The sequence below is a fragment of the Phoxinus phoxinus genome (assembly GCF_949152265.1).
Source record: "Phoxinus phoxinus genome assembly, chromosome: 1".
Taxonomy (NCBI): Eukaryota; Metazoa; Chordata; class Actinopteri; order Cypriniformes; family Leuciscidae; genus Phoxinus; species Phoxinus phoxinus.
Window position 1 is genome coordinate 9,938,339 of NC_136876.1, and position 22,357 is coordinate 9,960,695.

Genomic DNA, 22,357 nt, shown 5'->3' on the forward strand with positions numbered 1-22,357 from the left:
CATGATGGGAACACCGGTACCAGAAAAATTTAGACGGTTTTACTTAATATTATATCGTTGAGATTTACGCTTTAATTTATACAAGCTGGAGTTGAGCACTAATATACGATTTACTTTGTTGAAACTTTTTCATGTAGAAATTACATTTGTTTTTCTGTGGCACAGAATCAATTTGATCAGTCTGGAAACAAAGATATGAACACATCTAACCTACTTGAATTGTTGTTAAGTGACTATTAAAGACACACATTACTCAAAATAGTTAGTAGTAATACTTTACTATACTTTTTTTTTAAAACATTAGTTAACACACAAAAAACAATACTATTAATCTTTATTAATGTCAATCTCAACATTTACTAATAGGTCAAAAGTTGTTAACATTTAGTTAACGCAGTGTGAACTAACAAACATTGTATTAACTAAAATCAACAAAGGTTAAAAAAGCTGTAAAAATATATAACTAATTAGGACCTCAGTGTAAACTAAGTGCTACCCAGATATAAAATAAAATAAAAGAGTAACTGGAAATACATTTATAACCTGAAAACTTCCCTCTAAACACACTGACGCGTTTACAGCCGAGCTGAGCGACAAAATAAGAGTCCAGAAACCACAAAAAACAGTCTTTATAACAGCTGCATATGTCACTTTTATTTAAATAAACTCTTCACTTTTTCTTCCTCTGTAAAATCTCAAAAAAATGAAACACTGAAAGGAGTGTTAAAGTCTTAATTTAAAACAAAAACAACAATACAGACACATATAAACACATGTCTTTCAGCTGTTTGTAAACTCTGGACAGGCGGATAAGTTTGGCAGAAACGCCGTCACACGTTTGTGTCTTAAAAATGCTTGTAGAATCATTATTATTGCAGTTCAGCCAATACAAAAGGCTACATGAGTACGCTTAAAAAACAACCAAAGAAACGCCAATCGCAGAAACCCGCTAATGCCAACGTTTGTAAAACACAACCAGCAGTGTATAGTGCACAGTTAACAATGTACAGCCGCACACAAACACAGACAAAAACAGTAAAGTGCACACATACACGCATTATAGACGCCGTCAGTCCGTCCGCCGTCCGACACACTCCAAAGTCTCTGAAGATAACTGGTATATGCCATAGCAAAAAACAGCGTACGAATCGTATAAATGTAACAGCAAACCTGACGAACAGATAAAGAAGGGAACAGTGGAAGGTCAGTACGAGTACAGATGCGTTTAAGTTGCACAAAATTCACAGGAACGCCGCCGCCGCCGCGCTGGATAGAGAAGAAGCAGAATCTGCGAGAATCTCGCGAAAACGTCGCAACATTTCACACCGGGATCGCAAGTTACGTTTTGTGTGAGGGGAAAAAAAAATCAGATTTTTAGGACCGCGTAAAAAGTTTTTCATCGCGATGATAGTTTCTATAGCACCTAATGCTCGTTTCTAACATTATTTGCAGTACTTTTCATTGCGATATAGTAGCTATTACCGTTACAGTAGTGACGAGTAACGAGATTCGTCATCGAGAATAACGAGGATTGCAAAAATAACTTTTTGCATCGCAATGTGCGAGTAAAATCACAGTCAAGAAAATACGCGAGCTTTTTTTCCACCACAGAAAAAAATAAAAAGGTAATCGCGAATTTTTCTCACAATTAAGACTTTTTTTTTTAGCAAGAGAAAGTTAGAATTGCGTTAAAATTACTCACAAAAAAAAAATAGCGCAGAAAAAAAAAAGTTTTTCTCGCTATTGCGAATTTATATCCATCAATTCTGTCTTTTTTTCCCCTCGTAATTGTGATATGAACACACAATTATGAGATATAAAGTCAAAAACAGTCGAATCACAATTATAACTTTTTAACTCGCAGTTGCAAATTTATACATCGCAGTTCTGAGACGAAAAAAAAAAAGTTTGAATGGTGGGATAAAAAGTCTAAATTACCTTGTTTTATTCCATGGCGGAAACAAGCTTCCATTTGAAAATATCACTAATTATTATAATTTTTTGTAAATTTCTCATTAAAATATGTTTTTCTCTATGCAAAATTTAGATTTTGGATTCTGCAGTGAAATGTGTTTATGAGTTATACGCATCCACCGGCTTCAAATACTCATGCGCTCGAACGATAGTTTTGCAACTATTAAACACTTCTTCCCAAGTTCTCATTAGTATCTTGCAGAAAAATGTCATTATTTAAATTATTTAAAGTGTCTATGCATCATGATACCAGTATTTTTCACTGCAATATAGTAAATATTACCGTCACTGTTAAATATAACTGACAACCTTTTGCATTACAATAATGAGAATGTGAGATGTGCTCAATCATCACGGAAAATAACTTCGCAAACGGGTCCTAAAAACCGTTTTCCTCTCGATTTTGACTTGATTCTGGAGTGAAATGTGGCCCGTTTACCGCGAGCTTCACGCATCTACCGGCTTCAAATGCTCTCGCGCTCGGAACGAACTTAAGAAATCCACTGTCGAAGCATTAAAACTGTGTCAGCGCAACATCAAATTTACATCGGCTGTTCAAGTTGAGCAGTGTGTGAGAAAGAAGGCCTTTAGAAACAGTCCCTGCATTCAAATACATGATAGCTTAACTCTGGCAATGACGAGAATGTCTGTAAGCAAATCCCACTGCGCTCGCACTGCACCTGTGTGTGTGTGTGTGTGTTTAACATCTCACTGGATATGAAAGCCTGTCAACACGTCCAGTGTGTGTGTGTGTGTGTGTGTGTGTGGAAATGCAGCTCTCTGGATGTGAGTGTGTGTGTTTGTCTTAAAGCTGCGGCGTGTGAAATCCGCTTCACCAGAAACAACTGCAAAAACAATGACGACATACAGAAGCCGTGCGTTAGATGACTCGTTTTTCACTCAGGAAATCAAAATATACCTCCAGAATATGTTTAAGTTTTCATATAGATATGTGATTGACGCATACACACTTGTTTTTGCGATGTGACATTATTCAGCGAGTATTTTATCCATCACGGTGGTATTTGTTTATGCTGCCTTTAATGTATGCTTTAAACGTATTGATTTAAATACTATTCTTTTTATTATGCATTTATATAAAAATCACGTTAAAACAAACTATTGCTGTATTTACAAAATATAATACAGCAAAAAAAAACAAAACAAAAAAAAAAACATTTGGGAATAATTACGATGTAGAACCGTGAAACATCCAAATATATTATAGTAATGAGAATTAAATGATTGATTTCCATTACAAACAATGTCAACTCTTGTTTCGGGTTACAATAAATGTTGTCATGAGGTTCATATCCCTTGTCTTTGTGAAAACTACACGGAAAAACTATAATAATAGAGCGTTGGGCTTCCACATGTTTGGTAACGATCATTATTTTTGCAGTTTGATGCCGTTACGACACACTTTAAACTCCACGTACCAGTTTCTCAATTACTGTCAATCACAAACTGTCAGTCCCGCCTCCGAGCAGGTTGCCTGGCAACAACCCGGCCGAGCCGTCCTCTAACTGAGGAGCGCCCCATAGGCCGCCGCCATGGTAACCGGGAGCCACGCCCCCCCAGACCCCTTTGCCCGCCCCCTCCCCGGTGCTGTTGCTCCATTGGCTGAGGAGGGCGAGTCCTGGCGTTTCGGACCCGGTGGACACGTCGAGCCCCTGCCAGTCTCCGCCCGCACCCCCGCCCGCGGGCCGCTCTCCCTCTCGAGGGGCGGAGTCAGACGAGCCCTCCGCTGGCCCCGCCCCCCCCACGCTCTGGGAATGTGTGAAGTAACGCATGACGTCCTCCTCGCTCATGAACTCCGCCACGATGGTGGTGTTTCCCAGAACGCACCTGAACAGGAACACAAGATCACAGTCACTTCATGTAGGAAATTAAATTACTAGAAAGTCTGACAACTGTGTGCTGCATTCATGTTTGAGATTAAATTCAGAAGAAAAAAATAAAAATGGTGAATATATGTATATATATATATATTACGTGAGTTAGTGTGTGTCAGTGAGTGAGTGAGTGAGTATCAGTGAGTGAGAGAGTGAGTGAGAGAGTGTGTGTGTGTGTGTGAGTGAGTGTGTGAGTGAGTGAGTGTGTGTGTGTGTGTGTGTGAGTGTGTGTGTGTGTGTGTGTGAGTGTGAGAGAGTGAGTGTCAGTGAGTGTGTCTGAGTGAGTGAGTGAGTGTGTGTCAGTCAGTGAGTGAGTGTGTGTGTGTCAGTGAGTGAGTGAGTGTGTGTGTGTGTGTGTGTGTGTGTGTGTGTCAGTGAGTGAGTGAGTGAGTGTGTGTGTGTGTGTGTGTGTCAGTGAGTGAGTGTGTGTCAGTGAGAGAGTGAGAGAGTGTGTGTGTGTCAGTGAGTGAGTGAGTGAGTGTGTCAGTGAGTGAGTGTGTGTGTGTGTGTCAGTGAGTGAGTGTGTGCGTGTGTCAGTGAGTGAGTGTGTGTGTGTGAGTGTGTGTGTGTCAGTGAGTGAGTGTGTGTGTGTGTGTGTGTCAGTGAGTGAGTGTGTGTGTGTGTGTGTGTCAGTGAGTGAGTGAGTGTGTGTGTGTCAGTGAGTGAGTGTGTGTGTGTGTGTGTGTGTGTGTGTGTGTGTCAGTGAGTGAGTGAGTGAGTGAGTGTGTGTGTGTGTGTGTGTGTGTGTGTGTCAGTGAGTGAGTGAGTGAGTGAGTGAGTGTGTGTCAGTGAGTGAGTGTGTGTCAGTGAGTGAGTGAGTGAGTGTGTGTCAGTGAGTGAGTGAGTGAGTGTGTGTGTGTGTCAGTGAGTGAGTGAGTGAGTGTGTGTGTCAGTGAGTGAGTGTGTGTCAGTGAGTGGGTGAGTGAGTCAGTGAGTGAGTGGGTGTGTCAGTGAGTGAGTGTGTGTCAGTGAGAGAGTGTGTGTGTGTGTCAGTGAGTGAGTGAGTGAGTGTGTGTGTCAGTGAGTGAGTGTGTGTCAGTGAGAGAGTGAGAGAGTGTGTGTGTGTCAGTGAGTGAGTGAGTGAGTGTGTCAGTGAGTGAGTGTGTGTGTGTGTGTGTCAGTGAGTGAGTGTGTGCGTGTGTCAGTGAGTGAGTGTGTGTGTGTGTGTGTGTGAGTGACTGAGTGAGTGAGTGAGTGTGTGTCAGTCAGTGAGTGAGTGTGTGTGTGTCAGTGAGTGAGTGTGTGTGTGTGTGTGTGTGTCAGTGAGTGAGTGAGTGAGTGTGTGTGTGTGTGTGTGTCAGTGAGTGAGTGTGTGTCAGTGAGAGAGTGAGAGAGTGTGTGTGTGTCAGTGAGTGAGTGAGTGAGTGTGTCAGTGAGTGAGTGTGTGTGTGTGTGTGTGTCAGTGAGTGAGTGTGTGCGTGTGTCAGTGAGTGAGTGTGTGTGTGTGAGTGTGTGTGTGTCAGTGAGTGAGTGTGTGTGTGTGTGTGTGTCAGTGAGTGAGTGTGTGTGTGTGTGTCAGTGAGTGAGTGAGTGAGTGAGTGTGTGTGTGTGTGTCAGTGAGTGAGTGAGTGAGTGAGTGTGTGTCAGTGAGTGAGTGTGTGTCAGTGAGTGAGTGAGTGTGTGTGTCAGTGAGTGAGTGAGTGAGTGTGTGTCAGTGAGTGAGTGAGTGTGTCAGTGAGTGAGTGTGTGTGTGTGAGTGTGTGTGTGTCAGTGAGTGAGTGTGTGTGTCAGTGAGTGAGTGTGTGTGTGTGTGTGTGTCAGTGAGTGAGTGAGTGAGTGAGGGTGTGTGTGTGTGTGTGTCAGTGAGTGAGTGAGTGAGTGAGTGAGTGAGTGTGTGTCAGTGAGTGAGTGTGTGTCAGTGAGTGAGTGAGTGTGTGTGTCAGTGAGTGAGTGAGTGAGTGTGTGTCAGTGAGTGAGTGAGTGTGTGTGTGTCAGTGAGTGAGTGTGTGTCAGTGAGTGGGTGAGTGAGTCAGTGAGTGAGTGGGTGTGTCAGTGAGTGAGTGTGTGTGTCAGTGAGTGAGTGTGTGTGTCAGTGAGTGAGTGTGTGTGTCAGTGAGTGAGTGTGTGTGTCAGTGAGTGAGTGTGTGTGTCAGTGAGTGAGTGAGTGTGTCAGTGAGTGAGTGAGTGTGTCAGTGAGTGAGTGAGTGAGTGTGTGTCAGTGAGTGAGTGAGTGAGTGTGTGTCAGTGAGTGAGTGAGTGAGTGTGTGTCAGTGAGTGAGTGAGTGAGTGTGTGTGTGTCAGTGAGTGAGTGTGTGTCAGTGAGTGGGTGAGTGAGTCAGTGAGTGAGTGTGTGTGTCAGTGAGTGAGTGGGTGTGTCAGTGAGTGAGTGTGTGTGTCAGTGAGTGAGTGTGTGTGTCAGTGAGTGAGTGTGTGTGTCAGTGAGTGAGTGTGTGTGTCAGTGAGTGAGTGAGTGAGTGTGTGTGTCAGTGAGTGAGTGAGTGAGTGTGTGTGTGTGTCAGTGAGTGAGTGAGTGTGTGTGTCAGTGAGTGAGTGAGTGTGTGTGTCAGTGAGTGAGTGAGTGTGTCAGTCAGTGAGTGAGTGTGTGAGTGAGTGTGTGTGTGAGTGAGTGTGTGTCAGTGAGTGAGTGAGTGTTTGTGTGTCAGTGAGTGTGTGTCAGTGAGTGAGTGTGTGTCAGTGAGTGAGTGTGTGTCAGTGAGTGAGTGTGTGTGTCAGTGAGTGAGTGAGTGTGTGTGTCAGTGAGTGAGTGTGTGTGTCAGTGAGTGAGTGAGTGAGTGAGTGTGTCAGTGAGTGAGTGTGTGTGTCAGTGAGTGAGTGAGTGTGTCAGTGAGTGAGTGTGTGTGTCAGTCAGTGAGTGTGTCAGTGAGTGAGTGTGTGTGTCAGTGAGTGAGTGTGTGTGTCAGTCAGTGAGTGAGTGTGTCAGTGAGTGAGTGTGTGTGTCAGTGAGTGAGTGAGTGTGTCAGTGAGTGAGTGTGTGTGTCAGTCAGTGAGTGAGTGAGTGAGAGTGTGTGTGTCAGTGAGTGAGTGAGTGTGTGTGTCAGTGAGTGAGTGAGTGTGTGTGAGTGAGTGTGTGTGTCAGTGAGTGTGTGTGTGTCAGTAAGTGAGTGTGTGTGAGTGAGTGAGTGACTCACATATGCAGTGCGCTCTGGGCTTTGGCGGCCTCATGAGGGCTGCTGTAGCGGATCAGAGCGCTGCCCTGCGTCAGGCCGAGGTGAAAGGTCAGCAGGGGGCCGTGCTGCAGACAGATGGTCCTCAGCGTCGAGCCGTCGATCTGCACACACACGTGAACACACCTCAACCTGATGCTTTACTGTCAACATACTGACAAATACAGTCAACACACTCACAAATACACTCAAACATCTTCAAACTGATTCGCATGAAGCGCCAACTGATTCAGAGACACACTGTCGCTAAAAAAGTTTGGGGTCAGTGAGATTTATTTAATGTTTGTGAAAGAAGCCTCTTCTGCTCACCAAGGCTGCATTTATTTATTGATCAAAAATACAGGAAAAACAGTGAAATAGTATTACTATGTAAAAAAAAGTTGTTTTCTATGTGAAAATTTTAATTTATTCCTGTGATCAAAGCTGAATTTTCAGCATCATTACTCAAAAAATCATCATATTAGAATGCTTTCTGAAGGATCATGTGACACTGAAGACTGGAGTAATGATGCGTAAAAATGTGGCTTTGATCACTGGAATAAATTACAGTTTAACTAAGCGGCAACCTTCTGGTCTCTCTCTCTTGAATCCAACACGGAACTGCAATTCATCGACTGGCCACTAGATCCCATAGACGGCCATGTTAAAATGCCCAACTTTACAGCAGAATAAAATATGTTTGCAGCCTGGTGCAAAAAGTGGTTTTAGTCTAAATAGCTAATCTTGACCTTCATGACAACTGTGAGGGGGGTGCATTTTTTATAACTCATCCGTTTAAATTATATTAAGCCTTAAGTTCTGCATAATTAAGGGCGTGGCCACTTGAGTGACAGGTGGATTGCCGCTGATGTCACTACTAGCCATTTGTCTGCTAGCGACACGTATCCTCAGCTAATCCGCCTCTTTGCCCATTTTCGGTTATCCGGCAGTGACGCGCAGCCAAAATGGCGATGGCTGGCTCCGCCCACTTTGGGCTAAAAACATTTTTTCTTCAAAAAGCTTTCGGTGACTTCACAGAAACTGCATCCATATTTTGATCACGGTCTAGGAGTTTAACACATATTCACATAGAAAACCGCTGTTTGACATTGCAACAATATTTCCCAGTTTCCGCTGTATTTTTGACCGAATAAACTCCGCTGTACCTGTGGCGTGAGGTTCCTCAGTAACAGCCATGATTTTCCCGCCGACGCTCCTCCGTCGCTCCACTCTGAAGAACACGATACATGAACAGGTTGAGCTTCACGCGGGTCCGTTGCTCGCGTATGATGATTGTGTGTGTCTGCAGTACCTGATTTAAAGGGCGAGTCCGGGCCGCTGGCTCCGCCTCCCCAGGCCCGGGGCATCCGAGGCCCCTCCCCCGACCACCCCTGCTTCTGACTGCTGAGGCCCGGGGGGGGGCGGGACAGGTGAGAAGCGCTCCGATTGGTCCGCCACGATTTACTGTGTCCAATGGGCTCCGGCGGCCAACTGGACTTCATCTCGGAGTATTTAGCTGGAAACGTTACTGAAATATTACCAGCTGCCTTTGCAAGTCAAAAACCTTAAAGTCCCGCTGTAGTCAATCATTTCATTCCTTAAAACTCATCTTTGATAACCAAAATCGTTTTCTTTTACCCTTTAAATAAATTCTTCATATCTTAAAATAGCTTGAATGTAACTTTGCTTAATTTAGTAAACGCGGTTCTATGAACCCCGCCTCCACTCACTCATAGCAGCTCAGAGATCCAATCGTTGACGATCACACGTTGATCATTCAAATTCAAAAAATGTGACGCTTTGAGCGCTGAGCAGAATGTAAACACTTCTGATTGGCCATTGTGTTCACGGGCTCATCGTATGTGTCTGTGATTGGCTACAATGATCAGCGCTTCAAAAACATGTTGTAAACATACATCAATTACGCTCTTCACCGAGCGCTTTCACAGATACACACGGGAGTAGGGCTGGGCAATATGACCAAAATCTCATATCCCGATAACGATATACATCACGACGATATAGTACCTTTTCTGTAAATTCAATCAATTCATAATTTATATATATAATTACTACATGGAAAATACTTTTAGCATATATCAAATAAAAGAAAAGTTGATATATATATTGAGTATAGGCTATATTAAGTATATCCTCAAAAATGTTTTATATATATATATATATATATATATATATATATATATATTATATTCTCAAAAAAAAAATGGGCAAATGTTTGATTAAGAATGTAGAAATATAAAATATGAACGAAATATAAAACACTTTTCAAAAACAAATAATTACAGGCCCAACATAAAATATTGCTATATAAAATACCAAATGTAAAAATTCAATGGAAGATGTTTAAAATGTAGCAGAAATCAGGGCTCTGAACCTGTTCAATGAACGAAAACAAACAAACGAAATTTTGACTGGAGCATAACCAGAAACGGAAACCAAATTAAATTTAATAGTTCTGAACAGACACGCTTATTTGAAATGGCCATTAACCGGTTAACAACGTTATTTTATCGTTCTGTTAACTATTTTAATTTGCCAGTCAACCAATCATGAATTAAAATAGTACAGACTGAGCAAATGTGTTATTGACGCATAGCCTATCCAACGTGAGTGAAATGCCCATGCTCAGCTGTCAGTCATCATTGATAAGTCGCAATGGGAATGCGCTGGCGTTAGTTTTCCATACTGTATGTCACCAACTGTCAAAAAATTTGGCCTACATTTCAGTGAAAATGAATAGCAGGTAATTATGCAACTTTTTGTTTTTTGAAACCAGCGAAAATTGCAGGATAGTGTAGAACATGGATCCACACAACGTCACATCACGCACTTAAAGCGCTTCTGTGAACGGAGAAAACAGAATAAAGCTAAATATATAAAACTAATATATAGGCCTATATGCGAAATATAGGCTATTTGCCTTAAATAATTACAGATTAACAAAACGAAAGGAAGCATTTTGCTGAGCTTCGGATCATGCGACAGGGTCCAAAGTTCACAAAAAGGAAACCGAGATGGTAGAAAAGGGAATCGAGCTTGTTTTCTGTATTTTACGGCTTTACAGTTTTGAATAATTTTTTGCTTCTATCCGTATGACCATAAATACTGAGTAATGGATTCCTGTTCCTGTGATCGCGCCGACGCTTCACGGCACGCGCACACGTTCTTGCATTGCTAACTTGACATAGCAGCATGTTCATTATCAAAATATAATAGTCAACCAAACATATAGAAATTTAACCAAATCATGTTCAGGCTACAGAGGTAGCCCCTCATTTAGGAACGAGCTCCTCGGTTTGTCCTGGCTGGTCCTGCTCGGAAACACCCGGTTCTGTCACCCTTCACTCGTCATGTTATTCACGTTTCTGCCTGCATTCTCATGGCGGCGTGTAAGATTGCAGTCCTCCAAATGATGAAAAAGTTTTGCCGTAAACAATGTTTTTTGCGACACCACGATATGAACGATAGAGCATAATTTGAATCGATAGACTTTTTATATCGTCCATCCGATATATATCGTCATATCGCACAGCCCTACACGGGAGTGTTTAAAAACAGGACCGGTCCGCTGATAGACGGCTGCTTGTGCTATAAAAAGCTCCCGCTCCCGTTTTTTAAAGCGTCTTAAAGGGTAACTGTCGCCAAAATACAACCTAGGGTCTTTTTGTGAATCTAACCGAGTCAAACTTTCGTTTAAAAGCATAATTAGGATAGAAACGCCAATTTTAAGATTGACCGTATTTTCGTTTTCGGTCATATTGCCGTTTGAATGGGAGTGCTCGGGGCACTACTATAAAAGCATAAAAATCGCTTTTTTTAAACACTAATGCGGCTCGACACAACATGAACATTTGCTCGAAGTATCACCAGGGCCTTGACACATGACCTCCAGCATTGAGAACATTGTTGGTGTACGCAGAGTTTACTAAAAGAAAGGTTTTGTACAGCTCACGTTAGCAGTTAGTGTTTCTGGTGGCGGCCATTTTGCCAGTCAAAAATAGTCGATCTCCGAATGCGAATGAACTGACTAGTATTGTTTCTTATCTTTTTTCAAATACAAGGTCAATATTGATTTTCACTAACGACAAAAAAACAAATAATCCGTGAGTTTATATGGAGCTAAGCTTTTGGAGCTTTCCATCTTTACTCTCCTCCCTGTTACGTCGCATTCGGAGATCGACAATAGCCGCGTTTCCACCGCGGGAACTTTCCCCAGGAACTAGGAACTTTGGGCTGGTACTCGGTGTGTTTACACCGCAGGAACCAGGGTCTAAATGAAGTTCCGGGTAAATATTTCCCCCTCAGAAAGTCCCTGCTGGCGAGGTAGTACTTTTTCAAAGTTCAGGAACTTTCGGGGGTGGGACTTGTGCGCTGAACATTCTGATTGGTTGTGTTCACGCCGCATTTTGACTGGATGACTCCACGCAGCATTCTATTTTAACCGGCATTTTTAAAAATCTATTGCGGTTCGTGGCTTCATGCGCGAGAGTTGTCCGTCTGCAAATATGGAATTTAATTATTTTTTTTAAACACAGCTGGACCGACGACGAGGTTACGTATTTGTGTAACAGGAAATTTTCTGCGCGTTCGTCCCAGCCATCTCACATTCATGTCCGCAATACATCACAAACAACTGCAGCACAATTTTAATCTCCTCCATACTTATTATAAATGTGGCGCTCAAAACTGATTACTGTCCGCCGCAGACTGGGAGGAGCAGACGCGCGCAGTTTAAAATCTTCCCGGTACTTTAGACCGCGGTGTAAATGCAGAAAGCAACCGGTCTGGGGCAAAAAAAGTTCCTGGGAAAAAAGTTCCTGGGACAAATTGTTCCGGGTAATTTCGGTGGAAACGCGGCTTATTTTTGACTGGCAAAATGCCGGCGGCCGGAAACAACAACGCTACAGTGAGTTGCTCAAACCCTTTCTTTTAGTAAACTCTGCGTACACCAACAATGTTCTCAATGCTGGAGGTCATGTGTCAAGGCCCTGGTGATACTTCGAGCAAAATGTTGTGTCGAGCCGCATTAGTGTTTTAAAAACAGCGATTTTGATGCTATCATAGTAGTGCCCCGAGCACTCCCATTCAAACGGTAATATGACCGAAAACGAAAATACGGTCAATCTTAAAAGTGGCGTTTCCATCCTAATTATGCTTTTAAACGAAAGTTTGACTCGGTTAGATTCAAAAAAAGACCCTAGGTTGCATTTTGGCGAGAGTTACCCTTTAAAACATCACATAGACATATAAACAATATTTTTTTTAAACTTGATTTTCACCACAGGGGGACTTTAATAAACATAGTCGGGATGGTTCTGAGGTGTTACCTGTCCCGTGTGGAGCGAGGGGCGTTTCTGAGGCACTGTATGGCCAGGCAACGGGTGAAGGCATACAGGTGTTCAGAGAGTTTGACCCTGGAAAACACAGTCACACTTATTTAGCCACAGAAAAATCACTTACATGATCAACATCTAATATTAAAAGCTATTTTAGTGTAATTGTACTGCACTGATTTTTATCATCAAATAAACATTAGAATAACTTTTTTTATTTATAACTTTTAATCGGACTGAAGCAACTTTTGTTTACTGGATTATCCAGACATAATTTTATAGAAAAATCACGAGTCTAAAATATGATCATCAGGCTTTTGAGAAAGGTTTATTAGTTCATCTCTCAATCAATATTGAATTGCATTATGTCTTTTTAAGTCCCCCTTTAAGTTTTTAATGTTGTTTAAATGTCTATGTGGTGTTTTTAATACGCTTTAAGATAAACCATGTGTAAATTCATAAGTCGACAGCATTGCTGAGTATTTTCTCCTTCAGACAGTCTCAAAAACATGGTTTGAAATCGCTGGTGATTCTGCGAGTGGATCTACTGGAGGCGGGGCTCATTTGAATATTCATATAACCGCGCATACTAAGTGAGGCACGGGTGTAGAGTTAGATTCAAGATATTTTAAGGCACAACATTTTTTTTAAATATGTTATTTTGGTGATTAAAGATGAGTTTTAAATGATACAATTATTGACTACAGTGGGGAGTTAAAACTACAGAGCTTTCATCATAAAACTAAGCATTTAAATATCATCTTACTAAGACATTATTGGCAGATAGATATTGATATTTATAATATATGCATTTTATGTAATTATCTGCTATACAGATCTCATTGATTTATAATCACAAGATTCAGATTTTCATCCTTTTGTCCAAATAAATATCAGCATCTGCAGCAAATTACATATTTCTGCTCAATTTGTGCCTCTGAATATATGAAACTATTATTTCATGTTAGGCTTTACAGGTTAAATTATATATATATATAAAAATAATACTATTTATTAAGCTGTATATCATATATATATTATACATTGTATATAGAATATTAAGTTACATAATAATACAAATTCTGTATTTGAAACACATTTTTTAATTAAACTTAATCCCAAATTCAACGTTTTCCATTAGCGTGGGAAACCGGAGAGTGTTTTTGTATGTGACCCTTCAATAAATCGGAAATCAGTCACAATTTTGAGAGAAAAGCCAAACATACAGTTGGTGCTGGTCCATCTCTAGTCTATCTGGGTCACAGATCTGCTCAAACGTGGTGAATACGACACTGATATAAAAGGACACATGAATGCGCGTCTGAAGATGAGGCAGGTTAAGTAACTCCGCACCTGTGTTGTCTTGCAGCAGATGATGTTCGGTGTCAGCGAGCACGGCGGATCCCATCATTCCCGCAGGGTTCATGTAGGGGTCAGGCTCGGGCTCAGTGCTCTGGACGCCCCTCCACAGGACGCCCGGCTGAAACTCTGAGACAGGCCAGATATTAGACCAGTAAACATGTGATCTGCAGGGTCTTTAACATCAAAACTAACGCTTTTTAAGGACCTGTGGCAAACCCTTTCATATAATATCAGACTTCAAATGCTGAGCTGAACGCAACGACGAGGAAGAAATAACAGATGATAAACAGTTTATTAAGATGTCCTTGCTACATCAACCCAACTAGACATTTGCGACTGACTGACTGACTCTAATGGGATGCTGCTTTATAATAGGATTTTTAAATTTTTCTAATGGGAAAGACCATTGCATCTGAGATGGGCTCTTTTAAAATATTGATTTTAACTAAATAACTCCTATCAAGCCAGTCGTACAAAAAGTAGTACTATATACTATACAGTAGTGGTGTCAACAATAATCGATTCGGCGATGCATCGCAATGCGGGATATGCACGATTCAGCATCGATGCGGCAAAGTGCCATAATCGATTATGTCACTGTTTATTTTCTGGCCTTGAGTTGGACAATAAAGTTACTTTCGTGGGCATAACAACAACAACAATCAAGACGGCTGAGGCGGAGGGAGATGACCGCGATAGACGGGTAATTAAAAACGCACCCAAAGCTTGGAAAAGCGGACATCCTGGCACATTTCGGATTCTACGAAGTTAATGGGAAACTTAACAAGACGAGGCTGAACACAGGAGCGCAGCTTCACGGCTGAGACACGAATAGACTATCATAAAGCTTTTACTCTTAAACACAAAAGGCACGTCCATTTGAATAAAAAAAATATTATTTATTAAACAAACCAGATCAAGAGCAAAAACTAAATAAAGTGCATAACTGAAAATAAAGCATAGGCTCAAAACTAATACAAACAGTGGCACTGCGCATTGGGCTCCAATAATTTTTTTCCGTCTTCTAAAAAAAAAAATGCTGCCACACTGCAAATGTCTTTGTTGACATGGTAGAGGAGGACTGACTATGAATTAAACGCTCTCAATTAAATAAATAATATTCAGCAAACCTTCTAGCCTACTTTCTTCAATCTGTCTCTCTTCTCCGGTGGGTTGGGCTAATCCAAAAGAAGTGAAAACAAGGGGGGTGTTCTGAAGACAGACTGTTACCTGTGAAACAGCGGTGCTCTGAAAACACCCCCATTAGCAATTAGTGCTTTCCACCTGATGAAACGAACGCGCAAAACGAATGAAATGAACGCGGGAAAACTGATGAAACGAACGCGCAAAACGAATGAAATGAACGCGGGAAAACTGATGAAATGAACGCGGCAAAAAAATCGACCAATCAGAATTTTGCCCTTCAAGCCAGAACGTATCGACCAACAATCGACTAATCGACTGGGAGATTACAGCCCTAGAAAGCAGTGATTTATGTTTTCCTCTCAGGTTTGAAAATGCCATATACAATACCCTGTACCATTTAATTTTATTTTGTTTAATGACATTTATGTCAAAGATACAGGAAGAGTGATAATACACACATAGCAGCCAATAAAATCTGTTGTTCAATATATGACTGCTTGTATTGGCTCATGACTGATGAGAAATTTGCCTTGTTGTGTGCAGTAGAATTTTGATGCATCGCAATGCATCGTAGAATCGAATTGAATCGAATCGTTACCTGGTGAATCGTAATCGAATCGAATTGTGAGGGCAGTGCCAATGCACACCCCTACTATACAATTCAGAACTGTTTAAAACTGTTTTCAACACTGATAATAATCAGAAATGTTTCTTGATCATCAAATCATCATATTAGAATGATTTCTGAAGGATCATGTAACATGGGAGTAATGATGCTGAAAATTCAGCTTTGATCACAGGAATAAATTACACTTTACTATATATATATATATATATATATATATATATAAAGAGTGTTACCTGGAGGCCAGGTGGGGTTTGGAGGAGGCGGGTCCATTTTCCCAGCTGTGCTTCTGTGCCAGCCGCCGCCCAACACGTCGAACGAGCCCTTCACTGGCCCTGAACACACACACACACACACACACACTGAGTTAACACACACTTACATGGACCCGTGACATCAGCTTATTTCCCACAAATATTGTGTGCTCAGTTTTAATGCTTCAAAAACTACAGTTAAAACTAACAACTCCATTAATCGCTTTAAAAATTCAAATGAAATTTTAATAATTCAAACCAAGCACTGCACATTCAACAGCGATTTATAAATTAAAACATTGACGATATTGAGTAATATATAAAATCTATTAAACTGTATTAATGTTTTTATTACCAGGGTATTTGTAGGTATGCACATATTTGTACATTAGCAGGAAATGTAGCACAATATCAGTGTTTCCGCTACATTCATTCAGCCGTGGTGGGCCGCCACACCAAAAATCCTCCCGCCACGGCTGCAGCATCTCAGTGAGGTCCGTCCGATATTGTGCATACTATTGTGTTATTGTTAAGCCCCACTAAAGGCATAAAAAACATTGTAAAGCACAATAAAGTTTTCGTGCACTATATTCCAAGACTTCTAAAGTCATTCGATAGCATAATGTGAGGTAAAAAATAATATTGAAGTCGTTAAGTTAAAGTTAATGAAAACTCATCTCTCCTCAGTCATTCTCCATTCAGCATTCAAACATCGCGTCACCTTCGGTTACGAGTAACACGATGACACTCTCCAAGATCAATGTTCACATTATTATACTTTATTTGTAGATAAAGGTCTATGGTTTGCATAAAATTACTTTATCTTACTGTTACTGGAGTTTATTGCGTTAGTTCTGTTAGATTACAGCACTGAGCACTCTGAATTCGAATTGTTCTTCATGCGCACTGTAAGTGAAATGTAAAACTGTTAAAAGAAAAGGCTAAATAAACTGTTGCATAGATATAATACAGTAAGCATGAAATATCTCTTCGCTTTGTGCTTTTAAATAAAGTGTGCCAGTCAGAGAGACTGGTAGTTGTGAAACAGTATTTCGTGTGTTGTCTGTGTACTCTGCTAACACTTTTCAATGCGACGCGCTGCACGCTGTGACTTCGAGTTGCTTCAAGTGCATCATTCGGCGCACGGGATGCGCATAATCGCATTGCCGCTGTAAATTGGAAACTTTCATATTATAACTAGAAAAACAATTTTTCGATTAATCGTTTTTTAAATTGTGGTTAATTCAATATCGATTCTCAAAGGCTATGAATCTATTTTTTCCCCCATATTTATTTATATGTATCACCCAAAAGCCAGTATTAGTTTTCCTACACTTCATAGGCTTGCAGCCTCCATGTTATTCTAATGCAGTGAGATTTTATGTTTGTTTTATCTTAAACATAAAATAACCTGATCCTGTTTGATCAAGGCATGAGACTGTTCTGACTTTTTCAATAATAAATTTTTCATCTTGCATCAAAATCCTGTCTATTCATTGTATGCATTTGATGTTTTAATGTACCCAAGCGTACCTAAAATAATAAGAGTTTAATATACTGGCTCTTCATTTCTTTTTATTAATTAACCACTCGTAAACTTATGTTCACTGTTCTTTTTTATAAATATAGGTTTTGTGTTAAATCTACAGTATATTCATTGAGTGGAATCGAGAATCGAAATTGAATCGAATTGAGAGCTTGCGAATTGAAATCGAATCGGAACATCTGAATCGATACCCATCCCTAATTATAATACTTAGGGGAGGTTTAAACACCTGGGGCAAGGGGGCGTGGCCCATGGGAATATCACGCATGGGTGACGCCCCCTCCCCCTGGGGAAATGGGCCTGCCACCACAGCTGGAAAAAATCCTAAAGGAAACACTGCAATATGGATGTGAAAGCAGTTATATGTGACACTAAAATTTGTTTTGTTTCAAATCAACAAATAATCGTGATAATTAATCGTGATCTCATTATATTTATCAAAATAATCGTGATTATCATTTTGGCCATAATCGTGCCGCCCTACATGGGTGTATGTAGTATTGTACCGTTGTGTAGTGTTTGCTCCGGCGGGGAGGGCGTCAGACTGTTCCCATCCATCATCCACTTAAACCGAGACTGAGTCCCTCCTCCATCCTTCAATCCAGCAGGAGAACTCATCATAGAGTCCAGATCAGATCCGCCCGCAAAACCTGACGCAAGCAGAGGAAAATGTACTACTTAATTCACATCCTTCCCACAATTCCTTCCCTCGCGGTTCAAAATGACCCGAAACCCTAAAATTATATTTTGATTTTTGTCCAGAAAGCTTATTTTATTTCCTTTTGATAATATTTTTTAAAATATATATATTTTTTCTATTTAATTTACCTTTAAATTACTAGATTGAATAAATCAATAAATAATAAATGAATAAATAGTCATTTAGAAGCACATTCCTCACATTCTTTCAAATTAAATTCAAAATAACTCACAATTTCATGCCTAAATCTTTATATATATAACATGATATTTAATGACTGGAGCAAATAAGCTCTTCCTCTAGATCCTAAAGTCAGTTTCTCTTCAGTATGCATTCAGATACACATGTAGACATTATAAAACAGTTTTTTGGTAAAGTTTTAGCATTTTTAGTTTGAATTTTGTGCATTTTTTGGTTTTTCGATGTGTCCTGAAGCATTTCATTCATTCATAAGGGCGTCAAATTGACCAGCGAGCGAAGGATTTGTTCCTTTTTTTTATTTTAACCACTAAACTCCTTGAATCCATTCAAATGTTTTGTGTATTCGTGGTTCTTGGACCTCTCCGATGAATACTACATTTTTACAAACATGTAAAAAAATAAAAAATCCGGGTCAAAATGCCCCGAAGGAAGGATTTAAACCATTACATAAACACATTTAAAGCAGGCAGTCCACTAAAACGCATAACTTTACAGTTAAAGAAGTCCGACTGGTCAGTTTGAGGAGGTCGTCACCTGTGAACGCAGCTGGAGCTTTGCTGTGCAGCTCAGGTCCTCCCATGGCCGAATGCATGGGCACATCAGGCTGCTTGTGAGCGTTCATGCCCATGTGATGGAGGTGTGCGTCGGGGTGTTTGGGGACGTGTCCTCCCATGGGGGACGGCGAGAGTTTGGGCCCGCCGACCCCCTGCTGCTGCTGTAGGATAGCCATGATCCGCGCCAACTATAAGGAAGACACACCTTAGCATGAACACAACGTGCAGGAACACATTAAAATGTGTGAAGTAGTCCATTTTTCAATAAATTTACTAGGGAGCCGTGCAGTTAGTCCGTCTTCAGTTATTTACCCCTGTTAAGCCTGATGTACGAAATAATAGGTAAAAAATCTATTTTGATTGAAACAGTATTGAACCTTTATGAAAAAAAGTTTCAATATGCAATATGCATATATTACATTCAATACATCAGGCTTTTATGCTCATATAGTAAGATTTAGTGAGAATGCGGAAGGAAAAAAAACTCAATTTTATTCAGAGCAAACTGAGCAAAACATGCAATTTGGTGCAGTTGCTGATATTTATATGGACAAAAATTAAGATGAAATAATGATGAATGCAATTTACATCAATGAGATTTTTATAACAGTATAACAGCGTACTTGCAACAAAAAAAAAAGAAAAAGCATATTAATATCAGTCATCACATAAAAAAAATGATGTCTGGATAATCTAGTAAACCTGAGTTGCTTCAGTTTAGTAAGTGTTCATCCTGAAATATTACTAAGAATATACAAGCTATTAATTTACTTAATAAAATTGAAAAGTTTAAATATTAATAAGGATATAAAAGCTATTAATTTACTTAATAAAATTGAAAAGTTTAAATATTACTAAGGATATAAAAGCTATTAATTTACTTAATAAAATTGAAAAGTTTAAATATTACTAAGGATATAAAAGCTATTAATTTACTTAATAAAATTGAAAAGTTTAAATATTACTAAGGATATAAAAGCTATTAATTTACTTAATAAAATTTAAAAGTTTAAATATTACTAAGAATATAAAAGCTATTAATTTACTTAATAAAATTTAAAAGTTTAAATATTACTAAGAATATAAAAGCTATTCTTACATTTACTAAATAAAAATCAGTGTAGCTTTCACAGCAATGAACACGAACCACGAGCTGAAGGTGGACGTTTGTATAATACACTAAAAAGCTTTTACTTGCTAAAAGTCTAAACTATCAATCAGACGACAGAAGGCATGTAGTAGATTGTGTGCAACAGGTTTTTCCGCAAAGTTTCGTCACACATATGATCCAGCAGGCTTTATAGGGTTAAGTCACTAGAGGGCGCTGTGCAGTTCTTTGTATAATTCAGCAGGGGGCGCTGTGCAAATATCTGGGTGAGTGGTTACGCTGTACCTGCTGCGGGTCGTGCTGTTGTCTTACAGGAGGAGGAAACTTCCTCTGATTCAGAAACTGCTGCTGTTGCTGTTGTTGTTGTTGTTGTTGTTGCAGAATGAGCTGACAGGCCTGGGACAAGGAACGCATATAAACCGTTAAAATAACGCTTATTAAACATATGTTATTTTCCAAGGCCAAAATGTGATGCATACCAGCTGGAACTGCTGCATGTGTGGATGAATGCCACTGAGCATGGCGATTTGCTGGGGGGAGAGTTGTGGTGGGAACATCCCCCCACCAGGGGGCGCCATTGGCTTCAGCATCGGCCCAGGAACCTGCCGAAACATGGAGGAACCGTGAGCTAATAATAAACGTCCATTTATCACATGGCTAAAACCAAAAACACAAACCGACCTGAGGTGGCAGGAACTGGGGAGGCACTTGTGCTCGTATCCCGGGGGAAGGGTTTAAGGGGTGCACACCAGCCTGATGCATCCCTCTCATTGGAGGAATCCCACCACTCCCATACATATTATGACCCCCGACCTAAAAAACAACAGCAAAGAAGAGGTAAAGATTTGGGATTTCTTTCAAGTCTGTGAAAATCTACCTATGGACCCATTGTACCCTTGAGAAAGGGTCTTAGGCCTTGCACCAAATGGCACCCTAAACAAAGGTACCTAAAAAGGTACTTAGGCTGCATCCGAAATCTCATACTTCCCTACTATACAGTAGATAAAACATATTTCGGACGAGTAGCATGAATTCACAGTACTCATAAAAGAGTAGGTAAAAAGTACACTGATTACCTAATACGTCTGGCGAGGTTCTGAATCCCATGAGGCCACGGGAGGGAAGTTATGAATGGCAGTGAAGCGACGCAACTGATGCTAGTAGGTCATATGACAGTGTAGTACATCCAGACTACACGCATTCAAACAATATAGAACATACTTTTTTGATGGGATGTGTACTAGGGCTGTCACTTTTTATTCGATATTCGAATATGCATTCGAACATGACGTGAAATATCCTTAATCGAACTACAAATAAACTATCCGGTTTTTAAAGTGCCATGTCTATCGCATTTTTTACAGTCTATGATCGTTTGTTTTTTATTTTAAAAAAGCGTGTTATTTTGAAAGCGTTCTACAGGCTGTATGTTATAGTCAGATATGACGGTGCTCTGCAACACGCATCACCGCAGATTATCTATTCATCAAGCGTCAAAAGCTAACGTGCAAACTATCGCATATCAAAGTGAAAGTAAGTCGCAGACGCTTTAACACACAATAATAATAATCTTCATTAAAAGTAAAGAAACTAAATTATCTTACCAGGGCTGCCACTCTCTCTTATTGCAGTCTTTGATTTTGAAATGTTAGCTGATGATCAATAAAAGGCAGCTCATATCTGTTGCTTTCGTGACATTAAATCCATATATAGCGCGGGAATTGAAGATCGGATTTATATCCGTTTTGCAAAAACACATTTAGGCCTATGTGATAGTAAACGATTAATCGCGATTAATCGAATCCAAAATAAAAGTTTGTGTTTACTTAATATATGTGTGTGTGTGTTGTGTATAATTATTTTGTATATATAAATACACACACATGCATGTATATATTTGAGAAATATTTGCATTTATATACAGCATATATATTTTTATATGATTTATATTATATTTAAATAGAACTATTTTATATAGAAATAACACATTTTTCTTAAATATACATGCATGTGTGTGTGTGTATTTATATATACAAAATAATTATACACAATACACACACATATATTATGTAAACACAAACTTTTATTTTGGATTCGATTAATCGCGATTAATCGTTTACAGCCCTACTATGTGACCAGGTGTAAATGGAATCGTTTTGATAAAAAAGATAGCTATCTGATCTGAGAAAACGCATGAAGTGGCCAGATGTAAACAGCCCCAGAAACGCAGCAGGCGGCCAGAGCATCGCCAGGCGTCCAACATCGTATGACTGCAAACTTTCCTGCACAACAGGTCGGCACCAATTACCAGATGCACGTGAAGGCAAGGTTTACTTGCAAGGATATGAGTCCTATAAGTGTAATTTTGGGAGTCCTCTTCATGACTGTTGAAAGTTGTGATTGAATCTACGTTACGTTTTTATCTTCTTTTTTTTTCCGGGGGTGTAGATATTAGAATATATTCGAATACATAGCTTGGTATTTGATATCTGTTCGAATTTGATTTTTCTCAAATGTGACAGCCCTAATGTGTA

General features: G+C 39.9%; 1 protein-coding gene across 3 annotated transcripts in view; it reads right to left on the reverse strand.

Annotated features, from left to right (window-relative positions):
* Nucleotides 1–611: 611 nt before the first annotated feature.
* The window catches only part of tnrc6bb.1 (trinucleotide repeat containing adaptor 6Bb.1), a 33,805-nt gene continuing 12,059 nt past the window's right edge, over nucleotides 612–22,357 (reverse strand). For 2 of the 3 annotated variants that reach the window (XM_079615198.1, XM_079615197.1), the window contains exons 10-21: nucleotides 20,505–20,636; nucleotides 20,303–20,425; nucleotides 20,109–20,219; nucleotides 18,696–18,903; nucleotides 17,767–17,910; nucleotides 15,697–15,795; nucleotides 13,681–13,815; nucleotides 12,322–12,408; nucleotides 8,286–8,489; nucleotides 8,140–8,204; nucleotides 6,959–7,098; nucleotides 612–3,822 (exon numbers count right to left, since the gene is read on the reverse strand). In XM_079615198.1, coding sequence (XP_079471324.1) covers nucleotides 3,435–3,822; nucleotides 6,959–7,098; nucleotides 8,140–8,204; nucleotides 8,286–8,489; nucleotides 12,322–12,408; nucleotides 13,681–13,815; nucleotides 15,697–15,795; nucleotides 17,767–17,910; nucleotides 18,696–18,903; nucleotides 20,109–20,219; nucleotides 20,303–20,425; nucleotides 20,505–20,636 — 1,836 coding nt within the window. In that variant the 3' untranslated portion in view covers nucleotides 612–3,434. The remainder of the gene's footprint in view (nucleotides 3,823–6,958; nucleotides 7,099–8,139; nucleotides 8,205–8,285; nucleotides 8,490–12,321; nucleotides 12,409–13,680; nucleotides 13,816–15,696; nucleotides 15,796–17,766; nucleotides 17,911–18,695; nucleotides 18,904–20,108; nucleotides 20,220–20,302; nucleotides 20,426–20,504; nucleotides 20,637–22,357) is intronic. The other variant, XM_079615199.1, reaches the window with a different exon arrangement.